At 42.2% G+C, this 25,054-nt stretch overlaps 2 protein-coding genes across 5 annotated transcripts; one reads left to right on the top strand and one right to left on the bottom strand.

Annotated features, from left to right (window-relative positions):
* Positions 1–4,449: 4,449 nt before the first annotated feature.
* On the bottom strand, positions 4,450–8,959 carry LOC124282263. Its single transcript, XM_046718220.1, has 4 exons — positions 8,844–8,959; positions 7,369–7,647; positions 6,409–6,660; positions 4,450–5,137 (listed from the first exon to the last, which is right to left on the bottom strand). The coding sequence occupies exons 1-4, from the start codon at positions 8,908–8,910 to the stop codon at positions 4,692–4,694; spliced, it is 1,044 nt and encodes a 347-aa protein (XP_046574176.1). The 5' UTR covers positions 8,911–8,959; the 3' UTR covers positions 4,450–4,691.
* Positions 8,960–11,429: 2,470 nt separating this feature from the next.
* Positions 11,430–24,384, top strand: LOC124282215. 4 transcript variants are annotated; one of them, XR_006900100.1, is made up of 6 exons: positions 11,430–11,470; positions 18,159–18,243; positions 19,168–19,461; positions 22,281–22,535; positions 23,096–23,625; positions 23,737–24,384. XR_006900100.1 is itself a non-coding variant. In XM_046718191.1 (6 exons), exons 3-6 carry the CDS (start codon positions 18,189–18,191, stop codon positions 23,344–23,346), a joined length of 855 nt encoding a protein of 284 aa, XP_046574147.1. In that variant the 5' UTR covers positions 11,666–11,761; positions 14,161–14,162; positions 18,159–18,188; the 3' UTR covers positions 23,347–24,097. The 4 variants fall into 4 exon arrangements, 3 of the variants coding, with proteins under 3 accessions (XP_046574132.1, XP_046574139.1, XP_046574147.1); XM_046718191.1 differs by lacking the exon at positions 11,430–11,470 and adding exons at positions 11,666–11,761; positions 14,161–14,162 and having other exon boundaries at positions 23,096–24,097; XM_046718176.1 differs by having other exon boundaries at positions 23,096–24,099.
* Positions 24,385–25,054: the final 670 nt, after the last annotated feature.

The following is a 25,054-nucleotide window of genomic DNA, read 5'->3' on the forward strand; positions in this document are numbered from 1 at the left end:
ACGACTGCCGTTACTGCTACATTGTAACTTATAGACCGACGACAGCGGTAGCGCTACGACCGTCGTAACTGCTATACTGTAACATGGACTGACGACAGTGGTAGCGCTACGACTGTCGTAACGGCCATACTGTAACACAGAGACCGGACGACAGTGATATTATCTCTACGACCGTCGTTACTGCTATACTGTAACCTAGACTGACGACAGTGGTAGCGCTACGACCGTCGTTACCGCTATACTGTAAACATAAGACCGACGACAGTGATAGCTCTACGACCGTCGTTACCGCTATACCGTAACCCAGACTGACGACAGTGGTAGCGCTACGACCGCCGTTACTGCTATACTGTAACATAGACCGACGACAGTGCGATAGCGCTGTACGACTGCCGTTACTGCTATACTGTAACATAGACTGACGACCAGTGGTAGCGCTACGACTGTCGTAACTGCTACACAGCAACATAGACTGACGACAGTGGTAGCGCTTCGACTACCGTTACTGTTACACTGTAACATAGACTGACGATAGTGGTAGCACTACGACTGTCGTAAGTGCTACACAGTAACATAGACTGACGGCAGTGGTAGCGCTACGACTGTCGTTACTGCTACACTGTAACCTAGACTGACGACAGTGGTAGCGCTACGACTGTCGTTACTGCTACACTGTAACATAGACTGACGGCAGTGGTAGCGCTACGACTGTTGTAACTGCTATACTGTACCATAGACTGACGACAGGTATAACGCTACGACTGTCGTTACTGCTACATTGTAACATAGACTGACGACAGTGGTAGCGCTACGACTGTCGTAACTGCTACACTGTAACATAGACTGACGACAGTGGTAGCGCTACGGCTGCCGTAACTGCTACACTGTAACATAGACTGATGACAGTGGTAGCGCTACGACTGTCGTAACTGCAACACTGTAACATAGACTGACGACAGTGGTAGCGCTACGACTGTCGTAACTGCTATACTGTAACATAGACTGACGACAGTGATAGCGCTACGATTGCCGTTACTGCTATACTGTAACATAGACTGACGACAGTGGTAGAGCTACGACTGTCGTAACTGCTATACTGTAACATAGACTGACGACAGTGATAGCGCTACGACTGTCGTTACTGCTACACTGTAACATAGAATGTCGTAACTGCTACACAGTAACATAGACTGACGACAGTGGTAGCGCTACGACTGTCGTTACTGCTATACTGTAACTTAGACTGATTACAGTGGTAGCGCTACGACTGTCGTAACTGCTATACTGTAACATAGACTGACGACAGTGATAGCTCTACGACTGTCGTTACTGCTATACTGTAACCTAGACTGACGACAGTGGTAGCGCTACGACTGCCGTTACTGCTATACTGTAACATAGACTGACGACAGTGATAGCGCTACGACTGCCGTTACTGCTATACTGTAACATAGACTGACGACAGTGGTAGCGCTACGACTGTCGTAACTGCTACACAGTAACATAGACTGACGACAGTGGTAGCGCTACGACTACCGTTACTGTTACACTGTAACATAGACTGACGATAGTGGTAGCGCTACGACTGTCGTAACTGCTACACAGTAACATAGACTGACGGCAGTGGTAGCGCTACGACTTTCGTTACTGCTACACTGTAACCTAGACTGACGACAGTGGTAGCGCTACGACTGTCGTTACTGCTACACTGTAACATAGACTGACGGCAGTGGTAGCGCTACGACTGTTGTAACTGCTATACTGTACCATAGACTGACGACAGGTATAACGCTACGACTGTCGTTACTGCTACATTGTAACATAGACTGACGACAGTGGTAGCGCTACGACTGTCGTAACTGCTACACTGTAACATAGACTGACGACAGTGGTAGCGCTACGGCTGCCGTAACTGCTACACTGTAACATAGACTGATGACAGTGGTAGCGCTACGACTGTCGTAACTGCAACACTGTAACATAGACTGACGACAGTGGTAGCGCTACGACTGTCGTAACTGCTATACTGTAACATAGACTGACGACAGTGATAGCGCTACGATTGCCGTTACTGCTATACTGTAACATAGACTGACGACAGTGGTAGAGCTACGACTGTCGTAACTGCTATACTGTAACATAGACTGACGACAGTGATAGCGCTACGACTGTCGTTACTGCTACACTGTAACATAGACTGTCGTAACTGCTACACAGTAACATAGACTGACGACAGTGGTAGCGCTACGACTGTCGTTACTGCTATACTGTAACTTAGACTGATTACAGTGGTAGCGCTACGACTGTCGTAACTGCTATACTGTAACATAGACTGACGACAGTGGTAGCGCTATGACTGCCGTTACTGCTACACTGTAACATAGACTGACGACAGTGGTAGCGCTACGACTGTCGTAACTGCTATACTGTAACATAAACTGACGACAGTGGTAGCGCTACGACTGCCGTTACTGCTATACTGTAACATAGACTGACGACAGTGGTAGCGCTACGACTGTCGTAACTGCTATACTGTAACATAGACTGACGACAGTGATAGCGCTACCACTGTCGTTACTGCTACACTGTAACATAGACTGTCGTAACTGCTACACAGTAACATAGACTGACGACAGTGGTAGCGCTACGACTGTCGTTACTGCTATACTGCAACTTAGACTGATTACAGTGGTAGCGCTACGACTGTCGTAACTGCTATACTGTACCATAGACTGACGACAGTGGTGGCGCTATGACTGCCGTTACTGCTACACTGTAACATAGACTGACGACAGTGGTAGCGCTACGACTGTCGTAACTGCTATACTGTAACATAAACTGACGACAGTGGTTGCGCTACGACTGCCGTAACTGCTATACTGTAACATAGACTGACGACAGTGGTTGTGCTACGACTGTCGTTACTGCCATACTGTAATATAGACTGATGACAGTGGTAGCGCTACGACTGTCGGAACTGATACACTGTAACATAGACTGAAGATTGTGGTAGCACTACGACTGTCGTTACTGCTATACTGTAACATAGACTGACGACAGTGGTAGCGCTATGATAGCTTTTTGAAACGGGGTCCAGGGCCATACGCTATATTTAGCCCAAATGCGTATAACGGACAAGATACCTTGATATAATGAACTAACATTACTGGTCACTTTGAGTTCGTTATAAGCGTAGTTGCCGATAAGGGTGTGGAAATATAGCCTGTGTTACGTTTCTTAACTTCAGACGGATAGGTGAGACAGTAAGATAGTATAGTGGAACGTGTCGAAAATGTGATACCAGTATCTCGCTGATTAGTAGGACACCGAAACCACGAGACTCTAGACTGTCAATCGTCATTAACTGATATAGATACCGAGTTGCCTGACAAGGAAGGAGAAATATTAGAAAAACTACAATGAGATATCACCTTCCTGTCACACTTAGCAAATTTACAATAAATTAACATTTACCAACTGCTTTGATGTGTAATCATCGAAAGTAGTTGTCAAGTCCTTCCTCCTTTTTGACTTTCATGTATGGAGTTGATGCTTTAAAACAAACTGACAACATCTCCATGACAGGCTTATAGATCATAAATACCCAAACAAAACAAAATATGATAAACATAGTACACATCTGTATTATTTCTTGAAAATGTGTAATACGTAGTTTACTATGTTGCAAAATCAACATGCATCAGTCACAAAAATTATGTCAGATGTAACTCCCTATTTTGATTTGTACCATACATTCCTGTTTGGTTTTGTTCACGTGGGCAGGCAAAATTGGCCAACCTTTGCATACATTTATTACGGGTGCCCAAAAGGGGTAGCATGGCATGATCCCTTTTTTGCGAGCACCTTGTACCATCACTATTTAATAGTGATTCATAAACCTATCCCATGGCTCCAGTCACTGGATTGTCTGGTCTTGCCTCGATTATGTACACAATGCAATAAAACAGCTGTAATATTACTGAAATTGGCGTCAGAAAGAAAAGCAAGCGCATAGATGATGACAATAAATTCGGAACGGCCAATTCATTCTTGTTTTAGCAGAAGTTTCTTATTAATGTTGAAAGGCCTCTCCCTCTCACAAATGTCAAACCGAAGTGTCGACACCTGCAGACCGGCATCGATTCAAATGACAGTGTAGTGAGTGTTTTAATCATTCCCATCAGTAGCACGCTGCAAACACCAGACATGGGCTCCACACATTCTACCAATGGGGAGAACCGAACCCAGACCTTCAGCGTGCAAATGTGACGTTTTAAACCGCAATGCTACCCGTGTCCCCACTGTGACTGTAGATAAACCATCGGTATATGTATGGTTCAGCGTGATGGAGTAGCCTAATGGGTAAATTGTCCGCTTGTCACGCTTAAGACCCGGGTTCATTGCCCATATTATTACAATTTGTGAAGCCCATTTCTGGTGTCCCCCACCGTGATATTGCTCGAGTATTGCTAAAAGCTGCGACGAAATCACTCACTGATTCACTATGCATGATTCCAATATTGCTTGTGTTTGTGGCGTGGAGGAATACTAGAATTATTGGGTGGAATCATGACTTTGTGTCCCCAGCTCAGTCCCCAAAAGGTCAGAGTTGGAGTCTTGCATATTTAAAATTCATTCGTGTAGTATATTCTGACAAATTCGAGTCTCTCACTGTTTATCCAAGAAACCTATCATATCACATCAAATTCATCATCATCATCATCATCATCACCATCATCACCATCATAATCGAAGTCATCATCTAACAGTGTCGTGTCACTTGAATATAGTCCAAACGTGCTCAGTTCTATGTTCATGGCGGGAGAGTGGTGTTCTTGCTCCATCGCTGTAGGTAAAGCATCTAAGGCACCCAAACCACCACCCTCTACTCCCCACACGTGTACATCAGATGGTTCACCAGATGCGTCACCTGGAGGGGCAGATGCAGAATTCGTGTTGGAACACTGCATTTCAGAACCAGCTTTTAGAGTTCTCCTTTTCACCAGGACGCAGGTTAAGATGATGAGAGTTATGACAAATCCTGACACAAAGATGCCCGCAATCAGAAATGTTTGTAGATTTAAGATACCGTCCTTCTTCTCTCGTTCTGTTCTGACAGTCTCTTTGTTGCAGCTGCCTGCAAAGATAACATTAAATTTACCCACAGATGAACATATGGTCATCACATGCAATGTATCTTCCTATTGCCGGATATGAAATCATTACATAAGCTATGTTTGCCTACGACCCGTGAAGGTCCGAGTTAGAATATTGATCTTCAGTAACCCATGCTTGTCGTTAGAGGCGACTAACGGGATCGGGTGGTCAGGCTCGCTGACTTGGTTGACACATCTCATCGGTTCCCGATTGCGCAGATCGATGCTCATGCAGTTGATTATGTACAGACCACCGCCATATAGGTGGAATATTGTTGAGTGCGGCGTAAAACTAAACTCACTCACTCACCTGTTTGCCGATGGCTGAGCATGAAAGGATTAAATAAGTCTTGCTTGATGCAGATGAACATTGAATGATCAAACAAGCCTTTATAAGGGAGATTATATGAGCATGCTGAGATCACAAAGTTGGAGTGTTTTTCAGGGTAATTCGTGAATTTAAACCAACGTTAAGCGGATCCTTGCACTCCTAGGGGACATAAACACCCAGTAGTGGGCTATATAACCATTGCCACTTAATGAGGAAATATACTTCTACTGTGCACGCGACGCCAATATCCGTGAATGTTTATTAAAATTAATCATAGTTTCATTGGGGAAGTAATTGCTTAAAACACATAAAATTATTCATCCGGTGAATGCAGTAAACCTATTAATGTATCTAGGTTACTATCTGTGAGGTTTCATGTGAGCTTAATGCGGTAGAAAAACAAGATATACCGCAAGCCTGGGATGTTAAACTCTTCCGTACAACATGTGGTTGGTCGGTTTGTTGGTATGATGTTTTACGCCGCACTTAGCAATATTCCAGCTATATGGCGACGGGCTGTAAACAGTCAAACCTGGACCAGACAGTCCAGTGATCAACAACCTCAGCATCCATTTTCCGAAAGCTATGAATACACAACGCCATTCAGAAAGTGGACAAATGTAACATATGGTATATTTGGGATACACTTTCTCAGTAAAGTACAGATTCCAGTACTTTTGTTTGGTTAAGTCCCAACTGGGATTCGAACCCCCAACCACAGAGTAAGGTACCAAACCGCCAGCACACAAAGTCCGACGTCTAACCCACTCAGCCAGCGTGCTTCCAGAAACATGGAAGTCGGACTTGTACTTTACTGAGAAAGAGTAATCCGAAATATAACATGTTACATTTGATCCCGTTCTAAAAGGCATTACGTATTCCTGTTAGAAATTACTCCACAAACAATGTATCATTACTCACATGGAATAGTTCGAATGTATCCGCCACACGTGAAGACCAAGTTGGAAGGAGTGCTGGTGACTAAGATTTGAACGGTTATGTTTTTCGTCTCATGGACTGTTTCATTAGCAAGTTCGGTGTCAGAGCCTTCAGACACCAGCTTCAGATGGACCCGTTCTGAACAGTAATATCCAATGACGTGGGCCATAAGATCTCCCCCATCACAGCGAGAGGAAGAGTTCGCGGCGTATGTAAGGAAGCATGACGGCTCTTCTGCAACGAGATATTCCGATTTTTTAAATCAAATATAGTTGTTTTCATAATAAGTTTCATATTACGAGGGGCGGCGGGGAAGCCTTGTGGTTAAAGCGATTGTCCGTCAAGCCGAACACCCGGGTTCGATTCCTCACGTGGGTACAATGAGTAAAGCCCCTTCTGGTGTTTCACACCTTGATAACTGGAACATTGCTAAGAGTATACTGGCGGCGGCGGGGTAGCCTAGAGGTTAAAGCGTTTGTCCGTCAAAAAGAACACCCTGGTTCAATTCCTCACAATGTGTGAAGCCCAACTATGGTGTCTCCCGCCGAGATATTGCTGGAATATTGCTAAAATTAAATTCACTCACTCACTCTAACACTCACTCATTCACTCTAACGCTTACTAACTCTAACACTCACTCATTCGCTCCAACACGCTCTTCAACACTCACTCAAACACCTACTCTAACTCTCCAACGCTCACCCCAGCACTCACTTCAGCACTCACTGTAACGCTCTAACGCTCACTCATACTATCTAACACTATAACCATCACTCCCACTCTCAATATAACACTCACTCTAACACTTGAACTCTCACTCTAACACTTTAACTCTCTAACGCTCACTCTGCCACTCTAACACTCACTCTGACACTCACCCCAACACCCACTCAATCACCTCTGCCTGTTGATTACTACTAATGTTTCGTGATATGAACTTACTGACAACTGTGAGGTTACAGGGCGAGTTGTGACATCTCCACTCCCCTACATGTGCTGGTTGTACTGCAGGTATGGTGAGGAGGCTGTGTGTCTGGTTAATGGTAGACGCCATGTAGTCACCCACTGATGTACATGATGAACCTGGCACATTACAGATGGCAGCAACTTCACCCTGCGATGTTGTATATCCATATGACGTGACATCACTGGGTGAGATGCAGGTCAGGTTAGCAGGAGATCCAAGATACCCAACACTGGGACAGACCAGTTCAGACGCACCTGTTACAAATAAATGTGTTAACAATGAACGTGTGCACCATTCTCGTACTGATTTTAACACAATGAGACAAAATCATGATTAACATATCAATAGATAATTGAGTGTGTGGATATATCACCACTTTAATTAAAAAACTGCCGTTTGTATCAATATACATATTGCAAATCGATACAAGATATAACATATACTCGTGTGTATGATTATAACATTTGGTTAAATATTACCGTATAAATAATTAAATAAGCGTGAGGGTGGATACAACCATAGCCTTACAACCATCATGACGTATCAATGAGCATATACTCGTGTGTAAGATAATAACATTTGGTTCATATACTACCGTATAAATAATTACAAAACTCGTGATCGTGGATACAACCATAGCCTTACAACCATCATGACGTATCAATGAGCATATACTCGTGTGCAAGATAATAACATTTGGTTCATATACTACCGTATAAATAACTACAAAACTGGTGAGCGTGGATACAACCATAGCCTTACAACCACCATGAGGTATCAATGAGCATATACTTGTGTATATGAATATAACATCAAGTTGATATACTCCGTATAAATAATTAAATAAACGTGAGTGTGGATACACCGTTAGGTTGGTAAACAACATGCCGTTAACAGCATCATCAGCATATTCGTATAAATAAATACATCAACTATATAATCCTGTATGACTCAGTAAATAATCGCTTGTAAAGATATAATTTTAGCTTGACATGTGTATGAATGAAATATCATGTTGACATACTCCGTTTAAATCAACAAATACCCGCATGTTTGGATATAGCAACGATGGTGAAAATACCGCCTGGCGAAAGACTCAATATTGCATACTGACACAACACCAAGGTGCGATACCAGCTGATTTGTTATACAGAAAGAGAAGGTGAACATCCCCTTTCATTGTTATATACGTAGCTTCCCGTGAAGATCCGGATAAGAATTGGTCTTCAGCGAAGCATGCTTGTCATAAGAGGAGACTAATGGAATCGACTTGTTGACTTGGATGGCACACGTAATTGCATCCCATTTGCTTAGATCGATGCCCATGCTGTTGCTCGCTGGATCGTCAACACCATATAGCTGGAATACTGCTGAGTGCGGCGTTAACGACTCACAAGCAAAACAACAGCATCGGTACTTGAATAATCAATTTCAATTAATGAGCACATACTGTGATGCAATGTTTGGAGAAGAAGCAGCACCAGCGGATGCACTACACACCCGGCGATGGAGTCCATTGTCTGTATTACCGGGGTGGTCCTTGTGAGGAACTTGAGGAAGCAATCCCCATCTGAAATATTACGTTTACAGTTGATTCGAACTCGAATGCTGAGAAATGCTGTTCATAATGGAAGTTTGTGTTCACCAAGCGGTATTGTTCAATTCTGGACACAACCCGTGATTGTTTTAGGAGGTGACTTGATTGCAGCAATAGATCGATGTGCGTGACGTCTTAATCACCTTAGTGAGCCGCCATTGCATAGCTTGCATAATTATGAACATGGCGTTAAATACACAAACAAATACTCGTTCGGGATAGAAATGGTGAGTGAGAGTATAGTTTTACGCTGCTTTTAGCAATATTCCAGCAATATCATGGAGGGGGACACCAGAAATGGGCTTCACACATTGTACCCATGTGAGGAATCGAACCCGGGTTCTCGGCATGATGAGCGAACGCTTAACCACTAGGCTGCCCCACCGCTCCGGATATCAATGTAACATGAGAGATATTATATGAATGAAGCTATCCAGTATGTATGACATGACCTTCGTTAAGCGTCGACTTAAGTTTCCATTGAATAAATAGATGAACACCCACACATACATGCACGGACGCACATGCACACACACACACATGGACACACACGTGTGAATGTACAGCTGTTTGGTACAGGACTGATTAGTGAAAAGTCTGTCGTTACATGAGAAGACTTGAGACAAATGTATAAACTAAGCGTCATGTACCTACCTCTCTTACTGTCATACAATATCAGTAACTGAGAAGGGAAAGTCAAGATTTGTGGTTGACCAACTTTTGAATGTCATGAATACATCAAAAACATATTTCTTATTCCTTGTTTCATATATCTAAATGAGACGCAACATGTTATAGGGTCAGCTTTTCCTGCTATCAATTAATGATTAAGTAAACATTAATGTGGGATCCTCTCTGCGACAGCACTGAGTGAGTTAGTGAGCGGGTGAGTGAGCGGGTGAGTGAATGAGTGAGTGAGAGAAGTTTCAGCAAAACTCCAGCAATACCACGGCGTGGGACACCAGATATTGACCTATAGCATGTGAAGTCACCACGTCGTGGATATATGTATTTCAACTTAGTTTCTGTTTCATAAAAACAAAACTGTCGGGAAGAAGCACATTGAATTTGTTGAGGCTAGGTGAGGTGAAATTGGGTTTTACGTCGTGCTTGAGAATATTTCGCTCATATGACGACGTGCATGCGTGTGTATGTGTATGTGCGGCTGCTTGTACTAGCCCAGAATGAAGCTGGTTTTATAGTGCTAGCCCACTGAGATACCATGCCGCAGTGAAGCATGAATACCCCACTCAGACACATTATACTGACTCCGAGCCGACCAGTCCTTGTTGTACCCATCAATGCCGAGCGCCAGGCAGGGACCAACAATTACCATATTTTAACGTCTTTTGGTATGACGCGGTCGGGGGATCGAACCCGCGACCTTCCCCTCTCCGGGCGGACGCTCTAACCACTACACCACGGAGGCGGTCTTAAATTTTTAAACGGACATGAATTATGTTAAGTGATTTAACTGGTTCGGGAGCCGTACAGCCTGAGCAACAAATATATAACTAATGTTTTACATTGTCTTTGTTAAAATTGAATGGAAGTAAAACTTTGGGTCTGTCCGTTTATCTGTCTATCTGCCTGCCTGTCTGTCTGTGTCCCTGCTTGCCTGTCTGTCTGCATGTCTGTCTGTCTGTCTGCTAAGAGGCACATTCTTTCCCCTTCAAATTAATTTCTGACTTTTGTGTTGCTGTTTGTTGGTTACTCTTAAAAGAGAAACTCAACATGGGTGAAAAGCATGCTATCAGATTATTTGGCAGACTCAAGTAACAAAGACAATCAAGTTAATGAGCAAACGTGGACGCCACAACGGTAGGAAGCAAGCCCGATTCCCATAATCGTGACCGTAATCGACATGTGCCGTTTCCTGCTGGATGTCTAATGGATGAATGGTATGCTTGCAAGCATCTCAATCACCACTCAGACTTGATTAATGCTGATATTGTTTTTTAAACACGTACACTAATGCCTTACTTTCATCACGCCAGCGTTTCCAGTAGAACATCATGATCAAGCACAAGAAATACTGTGAACATTTGTCATGAGTTTTGCCATTGCTCAGGTAAGTGTAATGCTCTACTCTCTAGTTTCACTCGTACGTTGTTTACAGTGAGTGCATGTGGTTTTACGCCGCTTTCAACAATATCCCAGCAATATCATGGCAGGGCACACCTGCAATGAGTGAGTGAGTTTAGTTTAACGCCGCACTATAAGGCGGCCTGAAATGAGCTTCACACATTGTACCCATGTGGGGAATCGAACTCGGGTCTCCGCCGTTACGATCTTCTTAATCGCCATTTACGACAAGCATGCGGGTTAGAATTGGTCTTTTGCTTGTCATAAGAGGAGACTAATGGCATTATTTGAAATGTAATATTTTATTGCATACTGTGTATACTGTGTATAGAAGGTGTAGGGATCCAGAATCAATATGACAGCTGTTCCCATGCGGACGTGTAGACATGTACAAGGTGAGTCACGTGTCAGTTTACTTCTTTCAAACGTTTCTATTTGTACATTAATTATGACAATATGAAACATTATCTAAGTATTGGAAGAGCTACTGAATGTGCAATGTATAGTATATGTGATTAAATGTACACATTTCCTTTATAAACCGCATCGAGTGTGGTATCGTCAGTCCTGTATATCACAGACATACCAGCAGCTGACGTCTTGAGTGTGTTTAAGAAGTCGATATCACACGAAAACACAAATCCTGAAGCCGGAGGAGAGATACATTCATAAATCAGTGTTTTGTTGTTTAAGTTATGTGTACAACAAATACGAACGAACTATGGCTGATTGGTCTCTAGTATAGTGATCAACCTTCAGTTGCTGGCGATCTATATTTTGTTTATATAGTACTGTTGTTTAGCTTGCTGTATGTCTGTGGTTACCCAATAGAAATTCTGTCACAAGTAGTATAGGGGCCTTTATAGGGTCAAAATCTATTTTTAGAATAGGCCCCTGGTAACAGGTTATATTTAGACCATGAGTCATGTCAACACCAGCTGTTTCTATTTTTAGAAGAGTCTATATTTAGACCATGACTCATATCAACATCTGGTGTTTCTATTTTTAGAATAATATAAAGTCCCCTGAACAGCCCTCATACACAGCTCAGCCACTACACCTAGTGATTTCACACATTGTGGATATACCAGAGTGCATTTCTCATTGGATTACTAAACAACCTTGGAGTATACTGTGTGATTCACTGGGTTTATATTTTCAATAGCTCAGCCTCTCAACTACACATCTGTGGAGTAATTACACATTGTGGATATTTCTCACTGGATTACAAAACATCTTTGCATTATACACTGGAGTGACTACACATTATACTACCAGTGTATTTCTCTTTTATCTCAAAGCGAGCGCCCGTTATCGCAGTATCAATTCCCGTCTGACTAACTATAACTATTAAAAATGTGAAATTCAAATGTATACAACGTCCTACCTTCAGTCCATATCTTGTAACACAGAATACATCGTAACACAGATTAAGATTTACATCATCATCAGATTGAACGAGTGTTGGGGATAAAGTGTACATGAAGTCAACTTACCTCTGTTCATCATATCCATATGAATGACATCAGGGAATAACACATCCATAGGTACTAATTCATGATGTTTAGAGGGGTTGGAACAAGTAACCCATTCATGTGAAGAAACAGATTGATTCATACTGTACTCCAACAATGAATGACTCATTTGCCCACCCGTAAGTCCGACCTACAGCCATTCAAAGCTATGTTTACGGGAAGGGAATCCCCTCTCCCACCCAAGCATGAGGATTAAGAAAACAAGCGTATAATGGAGTGAAAAATAAATAACTTCAAATACATGTTACCGAGTGTCCACGTTAATACTTTCTTTTAATTTGCGACAGCCTCCGAGTGAGGTGTGTCATGTTCATTCTACCATAACATTGCCTCTCCCTACGTTCAATGAACCGAGAAGCATGACGGCCTTCACGCCCATTGAAGAAACCAGGTCATAGACCGCGTCCCCCGCCGCCAATTTGAAAAAAAAATGATAAATAAATAGATTTAAACAAATAACAAAGTCCTAGCCATGCCCGCCGATGAAAAAAACTGAGTAAAATGTTGAAACTCAAAGCGAAATCACACACAGCATGCTTCTCACCAAAGTATCCCATGTAGATCCCATGAACTTACTTTAAAATCCCACATAATCATATGAATAAATACAGCCCGATACAGAATACAACCTATAGAAAGTTGATTACACATGACTCACATATGCCATGAGCCTACTTTAAAAAACCTCACACACAATCACATGAATAAACACAGCCCGATACACACACAGGTTACGACCGATAGAAAGTTGACATGACTCCCATATGCCACGAATCTTTAAATCCCAACACAATAAACACAGTCCAATCATAATCAGAACCTTTCCCTAGATTCATCGTTTTTTCTAAACTATAGCTTGCATACAACCAATGTTAGTATGTACATGTACTCGCATTGTTAACATGTGTACTCACGATACTGTCGTCAACAACATTATTCACACAATACGTTCATACGCAAAAATACTCACAAATTAGAATAGAGAATGATCCTTCACATAAATTCCACACCTACTGTGCTGTTTAAACGGTCATGAAACCGCCAGAATACCTAAACACGCACAGCACAACATACCGGCTGCACATGGCAGTGAACAAAGAGCATTTAAGCTTGGCGCCAACAGCCCCTGCCTAAAACCGGTTCTGTCAAACTGGATCGCAAAAAGGGTCTATCAAACCGGTTCGCAAACGGTTCTGACTCAAAATGGCTACATGTCCAAACCGGCTACATGTCCAAAACGGCTTTGTAGACGAAAAATGGCTTTACAACACTAGTGTAATAGCTTATGTATTTATAAACCGTTTATATATATGTATATATTCATTACAGATCATTAAAATTGTTGTTGTATTCAATACAATGAACTGTAACAGTTGCTATCTTCAATACCATGAACTGAAACAGTGGTTATCTTGTATTCAATCAACCGGAATGACGATTAAACTGAAACTTGTATGTCTGATACTAGTATGAGGAGGTTAAGAATATGTGGATTCGGTGAAATACGGTTGAAATTGGTATTATAAAAACCACCAAGAATTGTACAACAGTTGTCTTATGTCAATCCTCCAGCAATACATTCAGTGAGTCTAGTACACTCTCAGCAGCGCCATGGCGGTGGTCTGTACATAATGTTTATCTTTTAACCCAGAGGTACAATACATTAAGAAACAAGAGAGATATACAGATTTCATTGTTTATTAGCTCCGTTTCAAATGAGTAGACATTAGGATAGGAGCTCTCCCAAATGCCTACTTTACATCTGTTGTCTTATTACCCTTCATCATCCACCTGTCCTTCACTCTCTTCATCAGATGTTATGTCTTCATCTTCGGTCATGCCTTCGACCCAAGACTTATATTGGTACAATTTTGAAATCACTTCATGATACATATTATTTGTGTCTTTTACTCGTTTCAGTATTCCTTGTGTCTTTGGTCCATCCTGCATATGGTACAGATAAGTAATAAATCGGGCATACGTCTCTTTAAACGTGTTCCAGATCAATTTGTTCAGTTTGGCTTGAATCATGTCTTCGTTTAAACCTCTTTTTATGTACAGCTGTCGTTTCTCATCCAAAAAGCCTTTATTCAGCTCACGCGTACGTGAATACATTTGTCTTATACCTTGCTCTTCGAGATCAACCATCTTATTTTTCCTGTTGTGTGTGACATCGCTTAATGATTCAACATCATCATCGTCCTCATTTTCCATTTCAGGACATTGTTTATCGTGTAAATGTCTTTGTAAGTTATGGTTAGTGCTAAACACTTGACCACAATAGTCACAGTCCACCAGAGGACGTGGTCTCTTCACAGGTGAGAAGTTGTTGTCTTCCTCCCACTGCCTTTTCACTTGGGGTATCCCAGGAGGACCCACTGAAGACTTTTCGGGACACCAGTTTCTTCTGTGTTTTTGCAAATCTTGCACATCTTGAAACACGAGTCCACAGGCATCACAAGATGGCATGGTTGAGAGGTTTTCTTCACACGTCTGCTCACGCTGAACATCTAACTCGGACTGAATTGTCCTAGCTTGGAGGTGTCCTTTTAAACTGAATGCATTGGGACAAAGTCGCCTATGGGGAGGTGTTTGGGGTTTTAGATCAACCAACAAGTAGCCATAAGGCTTCTGGGTAGCCCTTTGAAACGGCTCCATGAAATGGTCTGTGTTACCTGGATACATTTGCCTCGCCAAAGTCATGATGGGTTGTTGATCGATAGGGTTGTTGAACAGAAGCAGATAATGACAGTTTCTTCGTTGTGTGGGATCCTTACTGAAATACAAATTCTGGTTCAAGGCGATCACTGAGAGATTACGATGATGACTTCCTTCCGTAAACAGATCTGTAATGCGTGGATCTTTGCTGGCAGTAGACATTAAGTCATCGAGGATAACCACGTTCACCACACAGGGGTCCAGAAATGCATCCTTTTCGAGATCAGAAGGAATGCCTTGATGAAATTCCACATAGGGATAAACATGGGTTTGAATGGCATTATACAAGGGCTGCCATCGTTTGTAGAGCCATATAATACGTTCAGGATAAGGTTTAATGTTCATCCTTTCTAGAATCTGTTTCACTAAGTAGGTTTTCCCACAGGAGGTTGGCCCTGAGACGATCATGGTGAAGGGGTGAATCAGTCTACATTCTTCCAATGACTGGGTAATACTTTCTGATGAATGTGGTTGTTGCTGCTGCTGCTGCTGCTGCTGTAGTGGTGGTGGTGGTGGTGGTGGTGGTGGTGGTGATGGTGGTGACGGCTGCTGCTGCTGCTGCTGCTGCTTCTGCTGCTTGATATCTTTTGGATGTTTTGTTCGAATATGACGGGACAAGTCATGAGCCCAAACATATTGTTTGGAGCATATGGGACAGGGATGCATAATGATGTTCACACGTCAACAGTCCTACTACAAATGATACATTTAGCCTTTCGTCTCTATTTAAAAATATGTTTTCATTCGCTTTGTGTTTTCCCTATTGATGGCACTTTCCCTTTCTCTCTTCAACCTGGCTTTAGCTTGTTCAACCACTTGTTGAGTAGGGGTAACGAAATTAATCTTAGGTTGCTCTGTGGTTTCTGGTTTTTGTTTGTCTTTCTTCCACTCTGGATCATACAGTTCCAAATATCGATCGACAGACAACATGGCAGATTTTTCTCCTCCACGTGTTATAGAATGATAAGGGTCTCCTTTCCCTTCAGCCCTGAGCATGTAAAATCGTGTCCATTTTTCGGCATCGGGTACGAAGAGTTTGTATCGTGGATTATTCATGATGAAAATGGGAGCAGTCTGAGGTGATGCGTCACTGTCACTGGTCCACGGATAAATGAAGCTAGATAACCCTTGTGGCCTGTTATATAGATATCTTCATTGACCTTGGGCTTGGTATAGCTTTCAACATCGCTGCCAGGATGGTTCGGATGCACTACTATGACAAACTAAACCGGGTGTACCAAACATACTAACCCAATGCTCTGTCAAACAACCAGGCATTTTGAATGGCCTCATCTCTAAGTGCATTGACAAACTGTGGTTTCAAAACAAATGCTACGATTGGCATGTTACTGGCAAAAAAGAGTCTTCCATCCACTGTCTGTCGTCCACAGGGGGTGAACTAATCTTCGTAACACCACTAGATAGTTATTTCTATCATTTTTCCTCAGGAAACGACGCCTTTTCATATCGAGTCACTGGTAATCTTCCCTTTAATAACCTATTGATAATACCATTGATGGCAAGAATCTGTTCTCTGTTCATTTCTAAGATGTCTTGTCGAATCTCCTCAATGTCTTGAAACATTAACATGAACCTTAAAAATTCGTAATGCTTCAACACGTACCTAGCCATACTATTTCTAGCAAACAAACTCTTATCGTGGTTGGGATCTCAGTGAGATTAGTATTGAGTCAACCTCTATTTATACTATACATAGACAACCAAGGCAGACATACTCTTAACATTGATTTATTTCCAACAGTCACACATTATACATCACACTCTTGTTTGCAAATCCACATGACTACCCCAACGGGTCACCTCTTTCTGAGGTACTCCCACCAGGGCCAAATACGGACAATGTGGAGACCATTTTTCATGTTCGGCCCAGGGATCATCATCTACTTCCCAGTTCTTGAGAATGAGACCACATTGAAAACACTTGCAAACGTCCCCTCTGATTAAGTACACAAATCCTGCTTGAGCCATGTGACCAGGACTCTGTTTCATCTGCACTGGCCAGTCTTTAAACGAATCGAGTCTTTCTGGAATGAAGTCCATTCAGTCTTGATTGCACAGCAATCGAGTGTCTTGTCGAATGGGTAATGTCCACACACATCCATGATATCCCAGACCAATGGCAACACGTCCGCACAGTACAGCGTCTAAACCAAGAATAGCTTTAAACCCAGTAACTGTAGTCACTAGGGTTGCAAAAGGAACACTGGTAGTATAATGTGTAATCACTAGGTGTAGTGTCTGAAACTGTGTATGAAGACTGTTCGGGGGACTTTATATTATTCTAAAAATAGACACACCAGGTGTTCACATGAGTCATGGTCTAAATATAGATTTTGACCCTATAAAGCCCCATAGCTAAAAATAGATTTTGACCCTATAAAGGCCCCTATACTACTGTCACATCTAGTGAATTTACTGTCTTTCTTTGACAGATTTTTAATTTATCTAAATTGGCCTTTATTAATGAATATCTTTTTGTAGTCACAATATGAAATACTGTCGATGTGACTTTAGATCATAACTCACCCACTCATGAAATCTGATAAAAGTACCATATAAAACAGATAGCTGAATACAAATACATTTCATATATTTGTTATTGAAGTACACTTTTCTCTCGTCACGATATAGCTGAAATACTGCCGATGTGACTATAAAATTTTAACTCACACAACTTGTGAAAAATGGTTTGAAGTTGTTTGAGACTTGTATATGTTTGATGTTTTAGCAACCATATTAGAGTATACTCTTCTAGCTTAATCGCCGTATACATGTGCTATTCGTAATATCATGATCACTTTGCTTGCAGATCGTTCATCTGGATGAAGATGCCCTGAGTATGCATATGCAGCGGCAGATCCTGCTCCTGTTGCTGTTGATACAATCAGGTTGTGGTACGTAAGTAAATGTTTTTGTAAAGAAAAGAGGTGATGGGGTAGCCTAATCTTAAAAGCGTCGGCTCGTCACGCTGAAGACCGGGTTCGATACCCTACATGGGGTCAATGTATGCGGCCCATTTCTGGTGTCCCTCGCCGTGATAATGCTGGAATATTGCCAAAAGCGGCTTAAAATAATATTCACTCACTGACTGATAAATAGCTCGTTTTTTCTCTCGTTCGACTTGATTACACAAACCTGTCTGTGCGTTCATTTCTAATTCGTATTTTCCAAATGTGTCTACCCGTTCTCAGGGAGCCAATGTTTGAATCTGCCGGTGTAAACCATGCAATTTATAGAATGGTAATTTTTAGTTCACCTATTGTAGACACCACCTGTTCTCGTTGTTAAATTTAATTATAAGGATTTACTGCGTACTTTGAGAAGTATGTATGAACCCACTAACCGAAAAAAGTACGCGGTCATTCCTTGAACGCATACAGAGGCGATTGGTTGAATAAACGATCGATTGGTTGACTGAATAAATATGGCACAAATGTCACCTCAAGATACACCCACAGCTTGTCATTTGTAATGCCCCCCTCCCCACAGCATTTAGCAGACCAAACTCCCAGTGTAACATTGTGTTGGGCACAATATGATCTTTCACGAATAGACCCTTGAAGATTCGGGTTAGAATTGATTTTCAGTAACCCGTGCTTGTGGTAAGGGCAGACTAATGGGATCGGGTGGTCAGACTCGCTGACTTGGTCGACACATGTCATCGTATCCCAGTTGTATAGATCGATGCTCATGCTGATCTCTGGATTTTTCTGGACCGGACTCGATGATAATCAGACCGCCACCATATTGGTTGAATATTGATGAGTGCGGCGTAAAACTAAACTCACTCACTGATTGATTGCATACATGTCTTACAGGTACGTCCGATCTCACCTGCCCAGATCAGATTGAAGTAGGTTCTGAAGCAGCCATCACTTGTGTTGCACCTGACACAACAGACAAGCATGGCTACTCTACGCCAAACAGGGAAGTTGCTGCTATCTGTGAGTTACAAGCCTCAGCATGTCAGCCCCTCGCCCACTACACAGCAGCAGTTGTCAATGACACCTGTAGCGTTCTGACCATTCCTAGAGTGAAAATATCTGATGCTGGAGACTGGCGATGTACAGTTCCACCATCGCCCATGCTAACTTGTCACATGGTTGTCTACAGTAAGTATCACTGGTAACGCATTGGCAGTTTTGTTTTGTTTTGTTTAACAGCGCACTCAGCAGTCATTGGACTATATGACGGCGGACCCTAAATAATCGAGTCTGGACCAGACAATCTGGTGATTTACACCATGTTTTGTTTTGTTTAACAGCGCACTCAGCAGTCATTCGACGGCGGACTCTAAATAATCGAGACTGGACGAGACAATCTGGTGATTTACACCATGTTTTGTTTTGTTTAACGGTGCACTCGGCAGTCATTCGTCTATACGACGGCAGGATGTAAGCAATCGACTTTACATATACAATTTACATATGTTTTTTTAGTAAACGGTAAACATTATCTCGTCACAATATGCCTGTCATATTGCCGGTGTGATGTTGAATTGTCTCTCACACTGTCAAGCACTCACCCACCGACTTACGGTAATGTGTGTATCTTTGTTTGTAGAACTCCCTTCGTGCACTGTAATGCGGGATGATATGCATCAAACAAATCTGAGTGGTTTCTACAACTCGGAAGTCGAACTCTTGCAGGCATTCTTGCGTCACGACGTAGCTGAAATATTGCTGGTGCGACGCTAAATGATAGCTGTCAAGTACTCCCTGACTCCCCGTTATGTGTGTATCTCTGTTTGTAGAACTCCCTTCATGCGGTGTGATCAGTGATGTAGTGCATCAGACAACCGAAGTGAATCTGAGTGGCCTACTTCCAGACATTGTTGTGTCACGGTGTAGCTGAAATATTGCTGGCGTGACGCTAAATGATAGCTGTCAAGTACTCCCTGACTCCCCGTTATGTGTGTATCTAGATCTGTTTGTAGAACTCCCTTCATGCGTTGTGATCCGTGATGTAGTGCATCAGACAACGGAAGTAAATCTGAGTGGCCTACTTCCAGGCATTCTTGCGCCACGGTGTAGCTGGAATATTGCTGGTGTGACGCTAAATGATAGCTGTCAAGTACTCCCTGACTCCCCGTTATGTGTGTATCTATGTTTGTAGAACTCCCTTCATGCGTTGTGATCCGTGATTTAGTGCATCAGACAACGGAAGTAAATCTGAGTGGCCTACTTGCAGGCATTGTTGCGCCACGGTGTAGCTGGAATATTGCTGGCTTGACGCTAAATGATAGCTGTCAAGTACTCCGCGTTATGTGTGTATCTATGTTTGTAGAACTCCCTTCATGCGTTGTGATCCGTGATGTAGTGCATCAGACAACGGAAGTAAATCTGAGTGGCCTACTTCCAGGCATTCTTGCGCCACGGTGTAGCTGGAATATTGCTGGTGTGACGCTAAATGATAGCTGTCAAGTACTCCCTGACTCCCCGTTATGTGTGTATCTATGTTTGTAGAACTCCCTTCATGCGTTGTGATCCGTGATGTAGTGCATCAGACAACGAAAGTGAATCTGAGTGGCCTACTTCCAGACATTGTTGTGTCACGGTGTAGCTGGAATATTGCTGGTGTGACGCTAAATGATAGCTGTCAAGTACTCCCTGACTCCCCGTTATGTGTGTATCTATGTTTGTAGAACTCCCTTCATGCGTTGTGATCCGTGATTTAGTGCATCAGACAACAGAAGTAAATCTGAGTGGCCTACTTGCAGGCATTGTTGTGTCACGGTGTAGCTGGAATATTGCTGGCTTGACGCTAAATGATAGCTGTCAAGTACTCCGCGTTATGTGAGTATCTATGTTTGTAGAACTACCTTCATGCGTTGTGATCCGTGATGTAGTGCATCAGACAACGGAAGTAAATCTGAGTGGCCTACTTCCAGGCATTCTTGCGCCACGGTGTAGCTGAAATATTGCTGGTGTGACGCTAAATGATAGCTGTCAAGTACTCCCTGACTCCCCGTTATGTGTGTATCTATGTTTGTAGAACTCCCTTCATGCGTTGTGATCCGTGATGTAGTGCATCAGACAACGAAAGTGAATCTGAGTGGCCTACTTCCAGACATTGTTGTGTCACGGTGTAGCTGGAATATTGCTGGTGTGACGCTAAATGATAGCTGTCAAGTACTCCCTGACTCCCCGTTATGTGTGTATCTATGTTTGTAGAACTCCCTTCATGCGTTGTGATCCGTGATGTAGTGCATCAGACAACGGAAGTAAATCTGAGTGGCCTACTTCCAGGCATTCTTGCGCCACGGTGTAGCTGGAATATTGCCGGTGTGACGCTAAATGATAGCTGTCAAGTACTCCCTGACTCCCCGTTATGTGTGTATCTATGTTTGTAGAACTCCCTTCATGCATTGTGATCAGTGATGTAGTGCATGAGACAACCGAAGTGAATCTGAGTGGCCTACTTCCAGGCATTGTTGTGTCACGACGTAGCTGGAATATTGCTGGTGGGACATTAGTTGTCGCTCGTTCACTGACCAACTCACTCACTAACTGTAATTTGCGTGTATTGTTGTTTGCAGGATTCCATTCATGCGTTGTGATAAGTGATGATATGAACCAGACAACCAAAGTGAACCTGAGTGGTTTCTACTGCTCGGAAGTCGTACTGTTTCAGGCATCCTTGCGTCACGATATGGATAAAATATTGTCGGTGTGACGCTAAATTGTCGCTAACTCACCCACTGGCTCCCCGTAATTTGTGTGAACTGTTGTTGTAGGACTCACTTCGTGCATTGTTATCGGTGATGTAGTGCATCAGACAACGAAAGTAAATCTGCGTTGATTCTATTGTTCGGAAGTCGAACTCTTGCAGTTATTATTTCGCCACGATCCGGCTGAAATATTGCTGGTGTCATGCTACGTTCTTGCTCACTCAAACTGACTCACCGTAATGTGCATATCTCTGTTTTCAGAACTCCCTTCATGCGTTGTGATCAGCAACGGAATGGATCAAACAACCCAAGTAAACCTTACTGGCTTCTACTGCTCGCAAGGTTTACACTTCCAGGTTGTGGGTTCTGTGTGTAAAGGTTTGACTTTACCTGTCACAAGTATCACAGATGGAAGCTTTAACTGCACTGCTACACAACTTGGGTCAACTGATACAGTCAATGTGACATTTACATGCGGCAAGGTTGGCAGGAGTCTGAAATGCGAGGAAGTTAATCGTGAGTTGACAATTTTTATGTATTAATGGAACAGAAGATGCATAGGAACAGAAGGAACAGGGGTCTATCATGTCAGGTTGTGATCTGTTTGTCTTTTAATTTGATATAACTACCGTGTCATGGGTGAGGTGAGGTGAGCTGAGGTGAAGCAGGCTGGGGTTTGGGGTGAGTTTGGATGAAGTGGGCAGGGTGAGGTGGGGAGCATTGTGTTGTTGGTGAGGTGGGGTGGGATGAAGTGGTGTTATTTAGGTGAAGGGAGATGGATGAATAGGTACAAAATGATTGATATTAGAGTGACATCACCTTCCTTAGCCGGATTTGCTGTAAACAATATTCTTTACCCGGTGTATGCATCGTATCAGCTTCAAAAATGAAACAAGAAAGAATGCACCACCTCGTACGAGAATGGCAAATGCTTTCGCTTGATCATGACACATTAATGCAGTTGCAAAATGTGAAACAAGCCTTATCTTGTGGGCATGCAGTATCTTCATGATCTGTACACATTTATCGGTTTATCACATTTATCGATCTCATATAACTCAATGATACTGTTTCAGACACTTTGACTGGTGTTCGTCAAGACACCACTACAGCCCTGCCTGGGGAAAGGGAACGGCCAGGTCATACCTCAACTGGCATTGCACTTCCTGTAATTATTTGTATAATAATTTTAATAATCATAATAATCACAATGGTGGTGTTGTATAGAAATAGACACGGTTTCCAATGCTTTGGGAAACAATCAACACACAGTGCCGTTGACCCAGGGTATAAGAGTGTAGAGAAGAGCAAGCCCGTTTCACTGTAGTGGAGATACCTTTTGTGTTAAATGTAAAAACAATGAAACAATGCAAAAGCGGACAGGAAAATGAAGGCAGCTATATTCAAAGGTTAATGTAATGTCTTCGGTCTTCAACAAGTATCATGAAGGGAGCTATATTCAAAGGTTAATGTAATGTCTTCGGTCTTCAACAAGTATCATGAAGGGAGCTATATTCAAAGGTTAATGTAATGTCTTCGGTCTTCAACAAGTATCATGAAGGGAGCTATATTCAAAGGTTAATGTAATGTCTTCGGTCTTCAACAAGTATCATGAAGGGGCTATATTCAAAGGTTAATGTAATTTCTTCGGTCTTCAACAAGTATCATGAAGGGGCTATATTCAAAGGTTAATGTAATTTCTTCGGTCTTCAACAAGTGTCTTGCGTATCAGGTTTGTTTGTTAGTTTGTTGTTCAACGCCGGGACTTAGCAGTATTGCAGCTATATGGCGGCGGTCTGTAAATAATCGAGTCTGGATCAGAAAATCCAGTGATGAACAATATCAGCACCGACTGTCTATCAGGACTGAAATGAATAAGGATGAGTTCCAAGTCGTTTGAATACATCCTTCAGTAATAACGTTGTTCCTGGTGCATTTCACAGTTTCACAGTTTTTTAGAATGGATCAGTGGAGAACTTCGGATGCTTTTTCGAACTATGTGCATGACGGAGGCAAAGTTGCGATTCATCAAACGAAGAGCAAGCTACAGTTTAAAAATCACATTTGGAAAGTGAGACGATAATTTACAAAGGTTGCACAAATGACATCATTATGTGAATATATCATTAAGTAAAGACTTATTGGTGAATCTCAATCATAATCCATACCAGCGTCATGGGAATGCTTGTATACACATGCAGACTGTGAGCATAGGCATAGTTTGGACTCAACATTTATTGTTGAAAACCACAAAAGTTAAAAAACACAGTTTAATATCATTTTAACAGTTTTCTTGATGGTCTAAAAATATGACGAGAGCGTACAACGTTTGGTTTGCTTCAGAAATGATATGATCGTGTGAATATATCAATCAGTCATCCAATTGTTGTTTGTGTGTTTCCCGTGTTTTCAGCATACACGTGGTGCCATTCCTTTCTATATAGCTTCTCAGAGCCATTGCAATGAATGATATTTGCTCTGGTGGATACCCGGGACAGCTTTTTCATTCGCATTGTCGTTGCATGTTATATTTAATGTATAAAGGGATCATCACAAGCATTTTTCATGTTATTTTATGTTTGATTTGGACCTGTCGATATGGGGAATTGCAAGAAAGTGCAATAGCTGCATTCTTATTATCTTCACCTAAACACTTTCCCCTTTTAGGTAAAATAACACTGTTGTTAAATCTTACGTTGACATATATACACTTATTCTTTGACAAAACAATGTACAACATGGGAACAAATGTAATGCAACTAACTACCTACACTTTCTTCCCATGGTCGAAATGAAGAATATTCGTCGCTCCGTTGTTTGCTGATATATCAGTTCATGTGCCTCTTTTCTCTATGACTATTGTGATATCAGTGTGCTACACACATGAATTTAAGTCAAATGCTTATGCAATAGATTGGTGTGCTACAAACATGTATTTAAGTCAAAGGCTTATGCTATAGATTGGTGTGATACAAACATGTATTTAAGTCAAATGCTTATGCTATAGATTGGTGTGCTACAAACATGTATTTAAG

This window comes from Haliotis rubra, unplaced genomic scaffold (assembly GCF_003918875.1).
Source record: "Haliotis rubra isolate DU_JTF1 unplaced genomic scaffold, ASM391887v1 Scf1088, whole genome shotgun sequence".
NCBI lineage: Eukaryota > Metazoa > Mollusca > Gastropoda > Lepetellida > Haliotidae > Haliotis > Haliotis rubra.

Bases quoted from the DNA above. Each gene is read 5' to 3' on its own strand.
- LOC124282263 (XM_046718220.1), bottom strand. From the start codon at position 8,910: ATGGACTCCATCGCCGGGTGTGTAGTGCATCCGCTGGTGCTGCTTCTT. The intron at 6,661-7,368 runs GTAAGTTCATAT...ATCTCGTTGCAG, and splicing joins CTGTAACCTCACAGTTGTCA to AAGAGCCGTCATGCTTCCTT. The intron at 5,138-6,408 runs GTGAGTAATGAT...TTATCTTTGCAG, and splicing joins ATACATTCGAACTATTCCAT to GCAGCTGCAACAAAGAGACT.
- LOC124282215 (XM_046718176.1), top strand. The intron at 19,462-22,280 runs GTAAGTATCACT...CTCTGTTTTCAG, and splicing joins TTGTCACATGGTTGTCTACA to AACTCCCTTCATGCGTTGTG. The intron at 22,536-23,095 runs GTGAGTTGACAA...ATACTGTTTCAG, and splicing joins GAAATGCGAGGAAGTTAATC to ACACTTTGACTGGTGTTCGT.